Source organism: Ambystoma mexicanum, chromosome 7q (assembly GCF_040938575.1).
Source record: "Ambystoma mexicanum isolate Mex_15411 chromosome 7q, UKY_AmexF1_1, whole genome shotgun sequence".
Taxonomy (NCBI): domain Eukaryota; kingdom Metazoa; phylum Chordata; class Amphibia; order Caudata; family Ambystomatidae; genus Ambystoma; species Ambystoma mexicanum.
The window spans coordinates 1124680730-1124700509 of record NC_090941.1 but is presented as its reverse complement, the minus strand read 5'-3'; the positions used below and the strand labels follow the sequence as shown (position 1 = coordinate 1124700509).

Here is a 19780-nt window from a genome sequence, read left to right as displayed (position 1 = left end):
GCATGCCTGGCAATATTCTATGAACAACGGTATAACCAGCAACCTATGCACATATGTGTCTGCATGTTGGGCATCATCAGTGAGAGGTATCTGACTCTCTAGACAGCTGAGAGTTATGGGTCTATGGGCCTCATTACGAGTTAGCCGGTCCACATTTAACGGTGCTGGTAAAATCGTACTGGCACTGTTTTCCGGACTGGCTAACTCCGAGTTAAATGGCCGTGGGGTGTTACACCCGCCAGGTCTGACCTGGCGGGCGTAACGCCATCGGCGCACACAGACCTGGAAACACCGGCACCATTACTGCATGGTGCTGGTGTTTCCACTGCCCCCATTCCCATGGAGTCCTATGGGACTCAACAGGAATGGGGAATAGCGGAATGCTGGCTCCGGAATTACCAGACCACCGGGACTCTAATGCCCCAGTGATTCCGGCAAGCCCGGAGCTGGTAAATCTCCATGAGTTCGGTAGCAGCCTGCCGGTTTTTTCTTCATAGCTACCACCGGACTCGTAATGAGGCCCATGTCTAGATTATCCCAAAACATTTACGGTGAAAGGTCAGGTGCTACACAAATAAAAACAAAATATGGGAACCCCTCAATCAAGGATGAACTCAATTTATTGTAGCATATTCTGTGGACTATGGACCACTTGGAGATACACAGTCACTTTTCTATAACTCAGTACACCCTATGCAGATGACGATATGCATTACTGGTTAAAGCAATGTTATAAACATATATTGTGAACAACAGTCAGTCTTGTAACGGTGCACTATCCAGCTTCCATTAGGCAATTAACAGAGAGAAATTATGGAGGAAGTTGAGGAGTATGGCATGCCCTGAAGGATTGCTTCATTACCTACAGCTCCTTAAACATAGTACCTCAGTTCAGCCGAGGCTAGATGGAAGTGGAGCCACTACCAGAGTGATAAAACATATCAGAGGGGTGAAACAGGGATGTGTAACTGCACCCACATTGTATAATTTGTTCGTCTCCGACATTCCTGAATACAAACGAGAGGTGCGTAATTGCCCCCCCAAAGTAGGTACCCAGCATTGCTTAGTTATGGCGTATGCGGATGATGTGGTTATTTTTGACCACACGTTTAGCGGTATCCTACGCTCGGCTGAGCGGCTTTGGGAATATGCGGAAGAGAATGAACTCACAATTAATCACACGAAAACTGAACTGATTCTGTGTAGTCATGGTAAGGTGAGCCGCCCTAGAATGATGCTTAGAGGTCGGGAAATCCAATATACACACAGCTATAAATACTTAGGAGTGGAATTCGACTCTAGTGGAAATTTTCAATCATGTGTGCAAACCCGTAAAATAAAAGCGGCTCAATTAACCGCTATGATATGCCACTTCTCTTGCAACAAGAGTGGATATTCCGTTTGGTCGGCCCGCCAACTTTACATCCAATGCTTGGTGCCAATAGTAATTTATGGACTGGAAGCTTTGGTCCATCTTAGCTTTGATTGGCTCCAGGTAGTGGAGGGTAGGTATTGGCATAAGCTTTCGGGCCTGCCACAGGGAATACCGATGGCGATATTGAGATTAGAACTGGGCCTACTCTCCCTAAAAGCTCTAGTCTTAAAGAAAAGAGCTGAACTCTACATTAAGGTGCATATGAATCCTATCAATCCAGAAATGACCGAGTGGACCCCTAATTGGGGTGACAATTTTGAACACTTGAAATTTCAAATGGGGGAGCGACTAAAAAATTGGGATTAGCAAAATAACTTTAAACATCTTGAAAGCCTACACAGTTATGGGTTTATATCTCATGTACTTTACACCTATAGAAGGGCACAAGGATATTTGAACCTATGCCCCTCGGACAACTTAAGACGTTTTATACTACTCTTACGTATCAATCATATACCTGTCCTAAATGTGTTAGGTCCTGAACGGGCCATTCCCAAATTAGAGCGCTTCTGTAGGATATGTAAGAATAAAGCCTCACCTGAAACGGCGAGACATGTTCTCATGTTATGCCCTAGATTGAGCCTAATTTATATGAAGCATTATAGTAGGTACGTCCTTAATTTAGACCACATTAAGTCGAAAGATTTTTGGTATATGTGTATTAATACCTTGAATACAAGTCTACATCTGGCTCTCTATAGTGTATGGCATATGGTTAAGGAAAAACTCCAAGAATAGTTAACCCCCCCAGCTATAGTAAGAAAATGAGTTATTAGATGAAATTATTTGGAGGTACAAATGATGTTGATCTCGATGAAATTTGAAATATTGAAATTGAATATGATGATTCTGAAAAATGTTATTTATTTAAATTGTGTTGTTGAATTATGTGTAAAGATTTTGTTTATAAAAGTATATCACATTAAATAAATAAATAAAATGAGGCAATTAATTGCAGCATTCGAGAAAGACAATGTTACTTCTAAAATGTTAACCATTTTGTAAGGAGGAATATTTTATAACAAACATTTTATAGAGAATGCCCTTTTTTGGGGGGCATCCCCTTTCACAAACCCCCGTTACCCGCCCCTAAAAATCCACCCGACCGTTTACCAAACATATTTAACCCTTTACGCCCACCCCTAAATGCATTCTCTATAAAATATTTTGTTATACAATATTCGATATATGTTAATTCTTTATAAAATATTCGATATAAAGACGGCATACACATTTGCTACCTGTTGCATACCATCATTTATATCTCAACATGAGCGGTGCTTAACTCTTCCAGGTGCTCCACTATGTGAAGAAGGTCAATATATCCTTTGAGTCGGGTGCAACAATATACTTTGATGCAAATGGCGATGCACCAAGTGCGTACGACATCCTCAACATGCAGATATTCCGTGAAGATGACATCCGACTGGTGAACGTGGGGAGCTATGACGTCCGACAAGGCGAAGAGGTCCATATCAACACAGACACCATACTGTGGCCTGGAGATTCAGTGGTGAGGAACAAGTATTTCACCCAGGTGTAATTCACCTTTATATGGCACGCACCGTCATGAGCAATCATCTCAGTGTGGATTGGCTCCTTGGTGTGGCACAAAAACACGAGCGTGCTAACGTGCGGGACTAGGCAGAGTATACAATGTAATTCAGGCTGAAAATGTATACACTCTTAGACCTGGATGGTTTGACCCTTTACAGAATGATAGGTAGACCATGATCTGCCAAGGTCTGCTGCGCTTCTTCGCCATAGTGGATTGCTTGGTTCCCCAAAATAGGAAGTGGGGATAGCTCAATCCCATTGGGATATAGACCATGCATCTGATTTGGCATGCGGCAGAAGCATGCACACATATAGGAAAGATGACAGTAAGGATGGTGCGATCAGAAGCAGGGTCAAAACAGTCTCAGTTTCACCGAAAACATGGCTGTGTGTGTTATCGGATACAAGATACACAACAACTGTTGCCATCGTTTCACTAACTGCTACATTCATCGCTATATGATATGTTATAGAATCCAGTCTTAGACAGAGTAACTTCTTCCATGACCATGTACTCTTGGTGCTCATTGACTGATAAACCAGAAGAGTTGGCTTTCTGTGGGAAGGTATTAGTAGGAGTGGAGGGCGGAGAGCAAAGTTGTTGTTGCTGCAGTGTTGATGAGAGTGGAAAGGAAGAAACTGAATTCCCTTTTGAGGTAAACTTCTATGCAGCTCAATGCACCCCAGAATGTCATTTGGCAATGGGGAGTCGTTAAGTGTAGGCATACAAGTAAGAGGCTCCCCCTGCCAAATTCTGGTCATTTGCACTTTGCTCTTTTGCTTATTTGATAACTTTGCTACTAAGATGATTGAGGGAGAATTATCAATACATTCTGCATAATCAAAACTGCGTTAGATGGAGTAAGCACAATCTCTCTTAATATTTCACTTTTAATGGTAAAAAGAGTTCACCTATTTTGGTTTTTCCTTCGCAGAGAATTTTAGAAGGCTGGTCCATTGACTGACAGATAGATTGTATGTGCCAGGCTGCAGGTGCTATGCTTCATTACTTTAACCTATTGTTTTATTTATTTGTATGTATTTATATATATAACGGGAGGAACTATTTATTCTCTTCTCTTCACAAATGAACATACAATAGATCAGAAATCAGATTTGACAGAAAGCCGTGATATTCTTACATTGAATTTGAATTTTAGTGACACGTTGACTAGGTTGTGGAGGAGAGTAAATGGAACAGTCACCAGGGACAATACATGGGTGGAGAAACATTAGAGATGTTTAAGTGCAGGTAGGCGGAACAGCCAGCTGTGATAGAGATGTGACAATGATGGATAAAGTGCTAGAGTGGAGGCAGAGAAAGTGAGGGACAGAGGCAGATTACAGGAGAGGGAAAAATATTAGCTAGAAGGCAGGTGAGAGATAGTTTAAGATGGTAACTCGGAGGCAAGCAGGGAGGCTTTCAGTTTGTTTTTCTCAATAAATCCATGTGGACTATTTCTCAGATGTCCAGGGGAAGAGAATTCCATGCAAGTGGTGCAAGAAGAGAGAAAAAGAAGAAACGAGAGGAAGCACAGGTAGGGCGAGTTGCTACAAAGGTAGTTGAGGAGGAAGAGTGGAGATTATGAGAAGGCTTGTAGAGTTAGATAGAGAGGGTAGACACAGTGCCTTATTGTGGATAGATCTGTGAGCCAGGAGAAGACATCTAAATCTGTTTTGCATCATCAGCCATCCAGCTTGGTAACAGTACAAGAAAGTAGGAGTGAAGTGAGGGATTTCAAAGAGAGTCCTGGCAGCAAAGTTAATGATCTTGTTGATAGGACGGAAAGCATAGTTGGGGAGACTAAAGCGGATGCTGGCCCAGTACTGCAGTTTAGAGAAGACAAGAGTATTTTAGAGATGCTTGGCAGTGTTGAAAGGAAGGAGGTTCCTATTTTGCCTAAGGTTTAGGAGGTTAAGACGAGCTGCTGTTCCAGTTTTGGAGATGAAAGCAGAGAAGGTGTGAGAAGGATCATCCATGACACTGAGGTTTTTAGATGGAGTACACTAGGGGAGAGTGTTAGGTGGGAACTGTAAAGGCAGGGAAAGTGGCGAGAGAGAGTATTTGGCAGGGAAAAAGAGAACCTCTGTTTTGATAGAGTTTAACATTAGAAAGTGAAAAGCCCTCCAATATTTAATAGAGAGATCAGAGGAGAATATGATTCAGGTGTCATCCGGGAAGGGTTGGAAAGCGTACACAAAAGGTGAAATGAGTGCCCCAAGAGCAGGGGTGTAGAGTGTATCAAGGAGAAAACCCAAGACAGAGCCTTGTGGAACACCAACAGTTAGAGGAGTGAGTTGAGAGGTTTTGTTGCTCCGGGAGACAGAGAATTGGTGAGGTGCCAGGTAGGATTCAATCCAGGCAAGGGCTCAATCATGAATCCCAAGAAGAAAGGGAATATTTAGGAGATCAGAGTAATCAACAGTATCCAAGGCAGTGTCCAGGTCAAGGAGAATTAAGATAGGGGATAGGTTGGAGTGATTTGCAGAGGCAATGAAGTTGGAGACACTCATGAGAGCAATTTCAGTGGCGTGACAGGACTAGAAACCTGCTTGTATAGGGTCTCGAAGGTTGTGGATGTCTACACAATTGGTAAGCTGGTTGAATACAACACTTTTTAGCACTTTATAGTAGTGCAAAAGGAGAGAAACAGGGCAATGGTTAGCTGGTAGATTCAGGTCAGCCCCTTGCTTTCTTAGGAGTGTAATGTCGGTGGCCATTTTTGAGGAATAGCAAGTTAACAGCCACGTGAGAGGCCACTAAAGGAGCAATAGGATTGTCTAGCTGACAGGGCACAAGAAGGGTTAGTCTTCATCAGTATAGATATGACTTCTCCACTTTTCTTTTATGAGTAAGATGAATCGTGCAGGCTCTGTACCCTCTTGTGCACTTTGTGACAAGTTAAACCAACCACACATGTCTGATTATTTCATATTCAGGCCAGTCTTATTCTGGCTCTCCCTCCAGATATTTACTATGACGTCCTTCACCAGGAAGACATTCATTGATCTAAGAGGCTATTACGGGTGGATGCCTCGGATAGAGCATATACGTCATTTGCTTCTACTAACCTCTTGCAACTGTATGTGTCCCCTAATAGTATTATGGAAGGGGAAGAACAATTGGTACGTGATCTGGTAAAACAAGGGCAGATACCCACCATCTAGCTCAATACTTTCATAACACCAAGAGTTAGATATAGTAATATCTAATTCCTATACCAGAGTCAAGGCCAAGAACGTGGTTGGCACTTTTTAGGTTAAACTTGTTGCCAATAGGTTAGACAATGGCAATACTGGCATATTCCACAGAGTCTTATAATGTTTGTCCTTTTCAAACTAACCTTGAGAATATGGAGATTTACTTCACCACTTTACCAAAGTACCTTCAAGTGCCCTGGAACACCATGACAGCACTACTAAAAGTGCAGGCTTTTGCAAAGTATAAACCAGCCTGCACGCATCTCCGATTTATTACATACCAGCTGTGTAATGGGCTGAATGTACCTTCCTGATAAGTCCTTAAGAATAAGAGGGATTGAGGGGTAATTTGCACATATTCTGAATTCTAGGACTCTGCTAGTCTACTGTTATCATTTGAAGCCTCTATTTTCTACATCTAAGTGTGGTTTATGGTACTGATTAGCGCAACATTTCTAGTAATTATACTTAACTGTGTTAAAATCCTTATCATATTTTTCCCTTTTTTAAGCTTACTCTAACATGTTTTATGAATTGGATTTTGTAATGATGACATTATTAAATTGCTTATTTTGTGTACTTTTTGGGCGTATCACCAAAATAAATTATACGTTTATTGACCAGGGAAAGACTTACCCGGGGCAGGGATGTTTGTGTGCTTTCCCAGTCTGAATCCTGCATGCATGTTATGTGTTTTGAGGTTTTGTTCAAGGGTCTTTTCCATGCAGTGTTTCAGTGTTCAAGATTGGGGAACTGATGCAGTGCCAATGATAGGATGTGCAACAACCTCAGAACCTAATATGAACAGATGCACATTCTTATTACGCATAGTGTTGGATCATTTTCAATCCCCCACGATGTGTAAAAGAAAGGTGCTAAACTAAGACCGACGTAAGTAGTTCATGCCTTGTTCTTACACACCAGTGTTGCGTGGATGTAGTGGGAGACAGGAGGGGATATCTGATTCCTACCCGCAGTCCTAGCCTGCCTGCAAAACTGCCTAGCTTCCTGCTTGATAGCGGATTCTATAGCAGGTACTGACATTGGGGGGTCAGGAGGACACCCTGAATGCAATTAGCTCTTTTAATGAAATGACGCCCAAGTATCACTTTCACAGCACCAATCTCTGTTGTATGATGATTGCAAACCCACCATGACTGCGTCCCCTCCAGTGTGCAATGACATTACGCTCTCATCGGCAATCTAAATGATTGCAAATGCATTTTGAATTTTTGTGTGCATTTTCCAGCACTCCTGGTGCCATCTCTTGTGCTCCCCTTCCCAACCTGCTCACCTGTTTCCTGCTTCCCTCCCCTGCCCCCTCCTCATGATTGTGTTTACTTTTTACTTATTTTTTTCTTCCACGCATCAGTGACCATCTATGTGCTCCAGCCCACGTCTTGCTCCCGGCCCACCCTCCCACCTCCGACTCCTCCCGAGAGCTCTGATTGGGCCTTTTGCCATTTTTACTTCATCCAACTAGGGCAGTCCCGTGCCTGTGGCAGCTCCCGTAGAAGCAGCTCCAGACCATGTTGGCCTGCGTTACAAGGTAAGTGCAGTTCAGGCAGAGGGTGCAGACATTACTGCTCCCCACTAAACTGAACATCCCAGTCTTATCCTACCTTATTCTCCATTAGCTGGTTGTCTGATGCGCCAGGACCACAGCTTGCACAGTAATCTTATCTCGCATTTAGCCTGAAGGTGTTAGTCAGCCATATCAGCCATTACTGTACTCCATTAACTACCCCACCCAGCTCATTACCCAATCTCCTTCTCCCCAGCACTCAGCCTACTTGTTGCTTATCAGCCATAGTCAGCATTTACCCCACTCGTATAAGATTGCCTTTCTGATTCTAGCCTCAATGGGTAAAGTTACCATATGTTGTATCAAGCCAATTGGGTTAGTCAGCCACCGTTTACATTTTGGGCAGTTATGGATGGGGTAGAATTGTGAATATTAGCTTGCATTCCATCCAGACAGAATTGTGAACATTGGCCTGTACTGCGTCTGGACAGAATTGTGAAGATTGGCTTGCATCGCATCCAGACGGAATTGTGAATTTTAGCTAGCGTCACATCTAGACAGAACTGTGATGATTAGCCTGTTAGTTTGTGTCACATCCATACAGAATTGTGGAGATTAGCCTTGAGTCACATCTAGACAGAATTGTGAATATTGGCTTGCTTCTCATCCAGACAGGATTGTGAATATTAGCTTGTGTCACATCCAGACAGAAATGTGAAGATTAGCTAGCGTCACATCTAGACAGAATTGTGAATGTTGGCTTGCATTACATTTAGACCTAAGTGTGAAGATTAGCCTCTAAGCTTGCCTCAAATCCAGACAGAATTGTGAATATTAGCTTGTGTCACATCTAGACAGAACTGTGAAGATTAGCCTGTGTCACATCTAGACAGAATTGTGAAGATTAGACTGTATCAAATCAAGACAGAATTGTGAATATTGGCTTGCTTCTCATCCAGACAGGATTGTGAATATTAGCTTGAGTCACATCCAGACAGAATTGTGAATATTAGCTTGTGTCTCACCCATACCGAATTATGAATATTTGTTTGTGTCACATCTAGACAGACCTGTAAAGACTGACTTGCGTATCATCTAGACAAAATTCTGCAGATTAGCCTTGAGTCACATCTAGACAGAATTGTGAATATTGGCTTGCTTCTCATCCAGACAGGATTGTGAATATTAGCTTGTGTCACATCTAGACAGAACTGTGATGATTAGCCTGTTAGCTTGTGTCACATCCATACAGAATTGTGGAGATTAGCCTTGAGTCACATCTAGACAGAATTGTGAAGATTGGCTTGCTTCTCATCCAGACAGGATTGCGAATATTAGCTAGTGTCGCATCTAGACAGAATTTTGAAGATTGGCTTGCATCATTTCTAGACAGAATTGTGAAGATTAACTCCTAGAAGTGTCTCATCTAGATGACATTGTGGATATCAGCATGCGTCACATCTAGATAGTGATGCCATTAACCAACCGTACTAATACAAAACTCATCCCTCTGCAAACACCTCTCAAACTCTGAACTAAACACAATCATACCTCTAAAACACAATAAACTGCATGCATTCCACTACACTGCAACAACAAAACAAATCACACATAGCTTCGCACACCAGTACATGAAGGCTACCAACCGAAAAACACACCTAAACTCAGCGAACGGTGTAAACCAAATTGAAGCTGCCAATAGCACATCACGGCTTGCTTGCTCTTTCTCCCGCTCAGTCCTACTAACTTACTCTACGCACTTGCTTTTCCGATCTGCCAGAGCGCATGAGGACCACTACGGTGGTGACAGTGCACGGTATAAATATCTTTTTACATAACATAACATCTAGGTACATCGGGTAGCTCTCCATCTGCATGCTCCCCATGTGGGTTGGCAACACCATTTCCCCCTTTTCTCCTTGCTTGCGTTAGATCACCCACTCCTGCTAGGGGAAAGTCTCTTTCTCCACAGATCTGTGACCCATTCTTGATTTTTATCTAAGTGCTACCGTTTTCTCTCCAGGCACACTAGGGACCGCACAGCATATTTCAGATAATTTGGCCAGAAAGAAAGATCTTTAGTTGACCAAACGCTAGTTGTAAAATGAAGATTATGGACTACCCTGTGACAGTGAAATTGTAGCTCTGAAGTAGGTCCTTAGAGTTCAAGCACTTTGACACCACTAAGGTCTTACTGATATAATGTGAGATCAATCTGTGAGCCTGAGAAAAGATAAATAGCAGAGAAAGAGGATCGAGCGAAACGGCGCTCACAAAAGGCACACACAGACAGTAAGAACTTTAAAGGCAAAAAGGTTTCACAATGGAGGGAGCAGCTGGCAATGGATGCCTACCTCAGTGCCTAGATGGTCAAGTGACACCGCGAGGCGGGCGAGCGCAGGACTAGGTCCTCGCTCGAGCTGTAGAAAGAAATGTGGGCGAGGCGGTGTTCACAAGGGGAGAGGGTAGGGAACATGGAAGGGAAGTGAGCAGGGACAGAGGACCGGGCGAAAGGGCGCTCACAAAAGGCACACACAGACAGTAAGACAGTTGCAATGGCTGTTCTCTGTCTACAAGGTGACTTTGAGCCTGAGGTTGCCTGAGGTTGCTGTGCATTGTCTGGCCAATGGCTGTCATGCCTAGCATCCTGGGGCGACACATGTTTGCTGGGTGGGGACAGCTCCCATGTCCAGCGACAAGATAACCACTTCCGCCCAAGGACACTTTACAGCAGTGCTGTTCTCGTGTGGGCGAGGGAAGGTACATTTTCATTTTAAGGATGGCCTTTTTTTCCATGCTCACTAAGATCACATGTACACAGCTCTCTACTGCTAAACATGCTCTTCCCGCTTCTCAAATCAGGTGCCTGACGGGCCATGTATCATGTACCGCTGTATCATAAGCCACTACTCAGACTTGCTGCAGATCTTCAAAGACAAATTGCATGGCACCCTTGGCCACTCAGGAAGTGTAAGATTTGTTTTGGGTTCTTGTGCTCCTCCGTCCAATAGATACGCTTCCTTGTTCTCTTCTTGTAGCAGCATTCCAAGGCTTGCAAAGGGTGTGAAGCAAACTAGTTTACTTGTGCAGCAGAGCACAGGATGTATCTTTTCATCTTCAGTTTAGAAGAGCAATAGGTGTGCCTTATTCTGCAGCAAAGTGTGTACTGTGGACAGTGGGACACTGCAGGTGTGTGACCTTTCTCCTTTTCTGAATAGCAGTATTGGGATTGATGGCAGAATGGTGCACTCCTTCCGATAAGCAATGCCCTTATCCTGTAACTAATCCTAAACTTCAAAAAAGGTAGCAGGCGCCCCTCTGTGGATAGAACATGGCGATGATAACCTGTTCTGTGTTTTCTTCCCACTTTGAGAGTCCGCAGCCATTGCTTTTTGATCACTGTACTAAACTTCCATCAGCTTACCCAACAAAGTCAATGAGGAGGGACGATGGGTGTTGAAGGCCGACACATCTCTGAATATGTAGGTTTCAAACCCTGGCACCAGTTTTATTAGTATGTGTAGATCCGACTATGAGTGTCATCTGTAATTGTTTATTTTTAAAGCGCTTATGCAAGTGAAGTGCTTCAAACCGCTTCACGGTGGGAAGGGAACACGGGAATACAGTACTCATTCTTAGCCCATGAAGTTTACAAATGATCTAACGCAATTAACTAGCATACTAGGCCTCGGGCATTTCTAGTAGGGCAAGTGTGTGCCCTGATGTGTAGTAACGTATTAAAGCAGAATCGTTAAAGGCAGGGCGCCCTAAATACAAGGAAACTTGAATTGGAAGGACAGGCCTGGGAGGAACTTAAATTGGCTGCTTCAGAGCCACACATGTTTGGGAGCACGGAAATCACAGCTCACAGACCTTTGGCAATAAAAATGTAACTAACAGGAACGCCCCAGATGATCTTTCATGGTGGAACATTAATCGTCTCTCTCTGGGGGAAAAAATAAAGAATCTAGTTAAGAACACAGTAGGTGAGCTTTCAAATTCTACTACCCAAAAGGCACTGCAGCTACGTGTCACTCTTAAGGAGGTACTTACTTGTTAAGATTGAAAGGTAGACTTGAGGCCGAAGGTAGTTTAAATAAGCTCATTTATTCTCAGTCTTCATGTTCAGGTGACATCAGGTACTTTATACAGGTGACAGGAAGAGAGCTCAGGAAATGGAGTCCACTGGCTCCCACCAGCCGGGCTACATCATGGCAACTGCCATAGGTGAAACACTCAGGGTCTCAAGCATACTGAAGATTCCAGCACTCATGCCAACATTGCACTGATGACCTCACACATACAGACACCATGGGGAACAGGGACACATCAGGGAGCAAGGGGAAGGCCAGGTCCTAACAAGGGAAGGCAAATCCTAATACCAGATCCTAACATTACTGAGTTAAGAAAATAGGCCTACGGGAAAAGCCCCCGCTCAAATACAATACCCGTAGATGTATTCCCCTCCCTCAAGGAATTCTGGGCCCAAGTGCTGACTCATTCATTTAATTCTATGCTTAAAGTAGGACGTTTCCCAGACTTCTGGGCACAGGTGTTAATAGTTCTAGTGTTTTAAAAGGGTAATAGAGAGAATGCTATGGCATAAATATCCATCTCGTGTCTCTATGTACCATTTAAGATTTTCTTGAGAGTCGCCCTGGCACGACATCAATCGTGGGTGGACAAAGAGACAATCAGCTTGGGTTCAGGGAAGGCCTGGGGACTAACTAACAAGCGCTGAACCGTTACCTGATTGGTTCCAGTGTTGCTTATGTTCAGAAAGACTCGATCTACCTGGAATTCCTGGACCTGAGCACCGCCTTTCATAAGGTTAATTGGATGAACCTCTGGCAGTGCCTCAGAAGATCATATTCACATCTTCATGTGTCACACAGTTGCACCCCACATTAGGCAGGGATTTCTGTAAGCCCATTACTTTGTTCTCTTCATATTAAGGGGCTCACAGATTACTGTGGATCTTCCATATTTTAATTCTACACACATCCCTGTCCCGGCCTATGCAGACAAAACTGTTCTATTGACAAGAACCCCTTCCTCACTCCAGAGACTCGTAGATGCCGACACTCAATGTATAGGTGAGTTAGAATTACAGACTAAAGGTTACTAGGTATGCCAATCTAGTTTGCAACCCTTGTGGTAAATCCAAGAAGCAAAACCTACCATATTTGTGGATAGCTGGTAAACAACTGTAGATAGTAGATATATAAGAGTACCTGAGAATGCAAATACTGGGCATAATGAGATCACACATATCGACAAAAAGGCCCAGGATGCTTCAGGGCATAAAGAGGATCAAGAGGTTCACAAAAGCATAAAAGCACCTCCCATACCAATGTGGGGGTAGACCTCCAATCTCCATAACCCAAAATAGGCCCACCTCTTAAAAAGCAAGTGCACCTTTGGCTGTAAAGCAAGTTTATTGTAGAAATGGCTGGGAGGGGCTTGATGATGCCGTGTAGTCAAACTCAAAAGATTCTCCTTGAACCACACAAAGATCACACATTATATACATTTTGCAACAATTAAAGCACTGACGCATATTTTGTAATAAAGACATCCCCCAAACATGATTGGTCAACCTATACAAAGAAATCTAATCCCCTTCAGTTCCCACGCTCTCATTGTATACATGTATTTAACCACCATCCACTTTCAACATACATTTCCATCATCTCATATTTACAGCACACCCCTTCTGGCGATCTTTTCGTAGTAGGTCATGACATCATCACATGGTTAAATATTCACAACAATCCTAATTTACTACAAGTTCCAACTTGTCAGGGACCTCTAATCCTTGCTGTGATACTCATGACTTTATCAAGAATAATTCAACAATACAAGGTGGGAAAGCAACAAACAAGGGCCCTCATTACGACCCAGGCGGTAAGTTACCGCCTGGGTCGTACCCTTACCACCATGGTGTAAACTACATTTACAGCATGGTGGTTGGCGGATTTACCGCCCCATTCCAAGGTGAGTGGGGCGGTAAAACCCCATTTCCCATTTTACCCTTCCCCATTCCCATTTTCACCCCATAGGGCATAATGGGAATGGGGAAAGGCGATAATTACGGCACCGTAAGTTACGGTGCCGTAATTATCGCCAAGGTCCCTTTGCGGCATGGATTTTAACGGCTGGAAAAAAGCAGCCGTTAAAAGCCATCCCGCAAAGGGAACCTTGTAATCAGGCGTTAAAGGTCGGCGCCGTTTACGGCGCCGTAAACCCCTTAACGCCTGAGTCAGAATGAGGGCCAAGTTCTCTTTAAACTTGCGATAAGTATCTTATCCGGCCAGAGTTCTTGGTGTCCTCATTTCACATTAATCTATATGACTAACATTTAAGCATGCATGGCCTCTGGCTACATCTTGGTCATTCCTGAGAACCTGATCAAAAACTCATAATCCATTTGTTCACTCTGCCCTTGAGCTTCCCTTGCATACGGTTTATTACTCGGCACTGAACTGACCCTTCCAGGTGGCCTGACTTTTCTGGACACTGAATGACAGTCTCCCATGTACTTAAAAAGATGGCTTCTCCTCTCCGTAATAGTACCAAGTCATACAAACCAGAGCCTGGCCATAGCTGACCATTTGATGTTATTGCAGATGTTCAAATGCAGTTAGCTGCCTTTCCCCAGCCTTTCACCTCGCTCATCCAGTCGTCCAGGTCGGGGAGAGTTAATCTCAACACCACAGGTTTCTGTGACCTACACAAACCCCTATCTATAACATACAGATTCATGTATTTGCAATGTACCCCATGTTGCCCAACTGTCCCAAACATATTTCCATAAAGCACCTGCGTATGTGTGTCTTTGCATGTATGTTCAAGACTTCCGTGTCCCCTCACAGTGGTTTCTACATCTGCAAATCAAATCTCCTATCTCGCATCCTCATATAAATCTCATTGCTTCCCAAGTCAATACGTGGCACACCACGCGACTACATCATTTTCACATTGCATCAGCAGATTTGTCATTATGTTACTACGTGCGGGCATATCGAAAAGGTATCAACTATACACAAAGTAACACTAAAAATAACACTCATCCCATTCTCATTAACTACACTAAATTCATGCAAAATCGCAACATCAGGTCAACATCACTGTCACCCCAGTCGCCAATATGGTGCGCAGAACACAAACCCCTCTTTCCCATTCAGACCTTTATCGATCACCCCAACACCTATGATGTTTCGGGTGTATAAAGCTAAACTGATTGCTCTTGCTCTCTATAGATCAGATATTTTGGGATATGATAACATTTAATCACTAATCACTAGTTAAGTGCCTTTTCAAAACCTATTTAGGATTACCTCTATCTGCACTGAACTACATAGTACACAATGAATTGAACGTTAGAAACTTGGAGGATATTCTAAGGCTGGAATCAATTTGGCTCTGGCTCAGAGTGTGGAACAACTGTAAGGCAATTTTGACAAGATTAATTTTGACTAACAAAGTGAATGCAGAAACACCTTGGAGGTTCCATGGCTGGCCTGTATAAAACAATCTTTACATGAGGCAAATGTTGTTATTTATTTTCATAATCTTACTAGTTTTTCAAGACTAGTGGCTAGCAAGGTTAGTTCCCATGTACTTGCTAGGCGCGTTACGGATAGAGAACCACACAAACGTATGACACCCACAATTGGATTGCATGTCAATTTGCATGACCATCTCCTTCCTGATTACTTGTCATGGCCAACAAAGCTGTACGATAGAGTATCCCTCAACCAACACCATTATTTTAACCTGGGTTACTGCAATGTGGATGAGTAGATGGCAGTGCAATGATGCATGTATGAACTGTAACGCAACGATATATTGCTTTTCAGCCCTGCCTATCCGAATGCCGTCAGCACTTTTTAATCACGATACTAAGATCTATGATTTGTAGACAACATAATTCAGCTTTTTATAGGTAGAGGTTTCTATCAGTACGTGTGTGTGATGAATTGGATTCCACTTCACAGGAGTACAATGATTTGTCGGGATAAAATGGCCCACTCAGCCCTCAGACTTCTACAAACCACAATACAACGTATTCATAAAGGTGAAACAGGGACAATCAAAAGAAATACTTCCTTCCCCTCTTGCGGTAACGCAGGCCGAGGCAAGGCTATACTGCTAAGAGGGGTGTGAAGGTGAACCAGTAGTGACCCAAACAACACATTATCAAAGTCCAAAATAAAGGGAATGTCCAATCAAGGTTCCAAAAAAATATAAACACTTTATTTAAAGATACCATCTGCACGTCTAACGAAAATAGACTGTTATACAAAAAAGCCACCCCAAAGGAAAGAACAGAGAAGATGCAACAGACTGGAGAAAGTAGCACTCTTAGTGTAGTTCCATGGATGGTAATTAAGGTACTGCCATAAAGAGGATACTGGGCTGAAAACAGGAGTGATCATGACCTAACCAGTTTCTAGGGTCCCGATGGACCAAGGGGGCAGTTACGGGTCACAGTTCAGGGTCACAGTACCTGGATTCAGTTCTTGGTGGGCTGACGCACCAGATGATGATGATGGATGATGATGAAAGATGATCAGGATCAATTAGGGCATGTAGGATTGTGGAGACCCTGGTAGCAAGTGGGTGTCGAGTAGGGTCGAATGAGGGTGCTCTGTGGGTCAAATGATGACGGTTCAATCAAGTGATGCATGTTGGGGCATTCCCAAGAAAACTTTGCACTAGGGCAGGTTGAGTTGAGCTTTAGCTGCTGGGAGAGTTTGGTGAGTGATGCTCCAGCAGTTTGAGTTAGCGGGTGATGGTCATTGAAGTGGTGATCGAGGGTGCGTCAAGGTGCAGTCAATGAGGTGCCAGTTATCGGGCCAGCTGGGCCAAGCCATGGTTGTATTCCCCGTTTAGTGAGTTGGCGTGTGGCCCTCCAGAGATTCAGTTTGGGTTCCACTGTTGAGCAGACGCTTCGGGCTTAGCAGGTGATGTGCTTTGCTAGGACACAATACCGTGTCAAGTTGCTTGAGATACAGTGCAATAGTTCAGCTGGTTGGAGGATCACAGACACCAGCATCAGCGCCTTCCCCATTTTTCAGGATGCAGAGAACACATAGCAAGCACTTCCTACAATAGAACAGGGATCTTTGACTGGTCTGGCCTTCTAGATTGCTGTGAGGCCTATGCAAAAGACTCTAGGACAGGATGCTCCAGTTCAGGGTCTGTTCTGCTGCACAGATGACAGGTTGCAGAGTGTTTGGTCCTGGTCCGCAGCACTGGTCTCTCATGATGTTCCCTGGGACTGGTTAGGAGACAGATCCCCCTTCTGGTTTATACGGCTCCTTCTTCACCTCAGGCTGAGGCTTTAGACTGTGCAACTGTCTGAAAGGAAGTCCAGGTGAGAATGTTAAGAATGTCTCTACGGCCGTAAACGATTCTTGAGGGACTTTGGAATTCTTCTTTAGGGGTGTGAAACCCCTTCTTTTAAAAGCATTAGGGGACCAATCCCTGCTCCCGGCTGGAGTGGACATTGCCCTGTTGATGTCACACCCAAAGTGCTTTGCTCCAGAAGAAGTGGAGGGGACAGGAAAGGGAAAGATAGACAGTGAGAAACAAGATGGTGAAGGCTTCTTTCAGTTTTCAGAGCACTCCTGCATGTCTTATGACCACACCCTTCCCACCTCCTTCTCTGACAACCTACAGATATGCAGCACCCTGGTGTGAGGCAACTCCTCCTGAATGGGTGTGCTCCTTTGATACCTGGGCCCAGGACAGCTGCCTGCTGCGTGACTGTCTCTAGGGGAGAGGGTTACCGGCCCTCACAAAGGGATCTAAACAGAGGTTGTGTCCTTGGAGTTGTATCCTGCCGTGTGGCAGTATCGGCCCGTCTGAACACAATATATATTCCCTTGCACAGCAGAGCTGACTCACAAGAGATGACAAATGTGAAATATCAATTTGTTTGTTGCAGCCATGTTCCTAAGTAACGCCATGCACTATTGCTAAGCAAAGGCGTGGCTTAATCTTACACTTCCATCAACGTGGGGTCCTTATGATCATCATAGATTTGGCACTTGGAACATATCTTGAATGTCGCAATGGTACGATAGTGACTTTGCTGTTGCTGCGACAGTCAATTGGGCATCTTGTGACCTTGGAAACTGCCCTGCTCCACGAGCAAAGCGGCTGCTGTGGATCAGGCTACTGAGTATATTATGCTTTTGGCATGGAGTTTCGACAAAGGGGGGATCCAATTAGAAGACTACCCCTTTGAAGAAGGCATCACCCACATCATTGTATGTGTTAATAAACCATGTTAAAAAGCCAGGGCTTTGCACCCTTTCTTCACGGTGCATTATGACTGTAGGAGGCTGATTTAAATATGAGTTACAGGTCAATCTAAGGTTTTTAGGTTTTATAGGATTATTTGATTCTATTTAATAATTTCATTGAATGCATATATGAAATGTTTGTTTAAGGCTGTACAGTTTGATGGTGATATGTATTTATTCATTCAGTAATGCGTAATATTGTCAATTGATAGGTGCTTTTTCATTTCCCACCTGCCTGTGAGCCACACTCATTCTGATCCCTGATGCCCTTATTCTGCAACAGTGACCAGAACATGTGTAGAGCCACCATTGTCATTCCAGGAGGCAGCTGGGCAGTTTTAGTCCCAAATAACTATGGAGCCATTGGCCTTCCAAATGTCTTTACTACATTTCCCAATAGCTCTACCCATCATAGGCAATGGGGGTGTGGGGGCTGATACGTAATGTAGTCTGAACATTTTTTAGAGACGTACGTTGACGTACGTTGAAGACCCCTCTCTAGCGTCTCTTTTGGTATGTCCTTCTTTGATTTCCCATCTTCCTGCGAGCCACACTCCTTATTCTGTGCTTCCACCGCCGCCCATTCACAGCATAGTCAATAGCGAGAGATGTTGTGAGTTGGCTAGGCCAGCATGCATAACCATTCATTCCCTAATATTTAGTAATGTCAGCTGAAATGACCTCTGTTTCTTTTGCTGGCACATACATGTGAAGAATAGTTTCACTTTCTCTTCTTTGCTTTCAGATAGTAATTTGACTGGACTGCATTAATAATTCACTAATTGAGCAAAGTAATACATGGGTCGTTATTCATACTGGGGTCTATCTGGGTGGACGTGTTGGTGTGTCTGAGAAAGTCAGTATGTAGTGGACAGTGGAGGAGAGAGACATTTGCATTGCTAAAAATGGGGTTGGGTAGATACCCACATTGTGTGGGAACAAAAAGGTGGCAATGCATTTTGGTGGAGATTGAGGTATTGGACTCACAATGTCCAGTATCCACAGCTGCTGTGGTGAGGGAGGGAGAAGATACCAGAGACATTGCTGGGAAGAGAATGGGTGTCATAAGTGGCACCCCATTGGGCATGCTGCTGAAGAGAGGATGGGGAAGTGGGAGGATGTGTAAACATGTGTAGGGATAGCAGTCCATGGAATGCTGGCCATGTTATTCAAGGGTGCTGGGATGCTGGAGTACACGTCAGGAAAAGCAGGAATAAACATCATAATAATTGGCATTTGATTTGAGATCTGTTCCTTGAGAATATTTTGCAAATCTATACTGGGTATTACCTACTGTTGCACCCAGACATATGCAGACTGCACCCACAGTTATTCCATATTTACATTGCACCCATCACCACAGTGCTGGTCTTATGGCACATGACCACGGTAAGGCGGATTGTTACCCCAGCCGAGTGTCACCAGAACTTAGTCTGTTGGTAAGAGAGGTTTGCAGTTAGAGAGGATAGGCAAGAATTGGGTGGGGATGTGGCTCTCTAAGAGGGAGAGAACAATATGATACGACAAAGGGATTCAGAGGGCAAGACAGCTGGACGAGGGAGATATGGCTGTGGTATCGGGGATATGTGTGCCATGTGATTAGTTGCAGATATGTAGAGGAGGATGTCTAAGTAATGAGTAGCTCAGTGTAGAGCAGGCATGTAATGAGGTCACCGTATCTAGAACAGCCATATCATTGCACGAGATGCAGTTGGTGAGGGGTTGTGTGATGGACCTGAGGACCTG

The 19780-nt window shown here is 43.9% G+C and overlaps 1 protein-coding gene across 1 annotated transcript in view; it reads left to right on the top strand.

Moving 5' to 3' along the window:
• The window catches only part of LOC138528214 (extracellular calcium-sensing receptor-like), a 111884-nt gene that overhangs the window by 52109 nt on the left and 39995 nt on the right, over positions 1 to 19780 (top strand). The window contains exons 4-5 of the mRNA XM_069639670.1: positions 2730 to 2948; positions 7677 to 7742. Coding sequence (XP_069495771.1) covers positions 2730 to 2948; positions 7677 to 7742 — 285 coding nt within the window. The remainder of the gene's footprint in view (positions 1 to 2729; positions 2949 to 7676; positions 7743 to 19780) is intronic.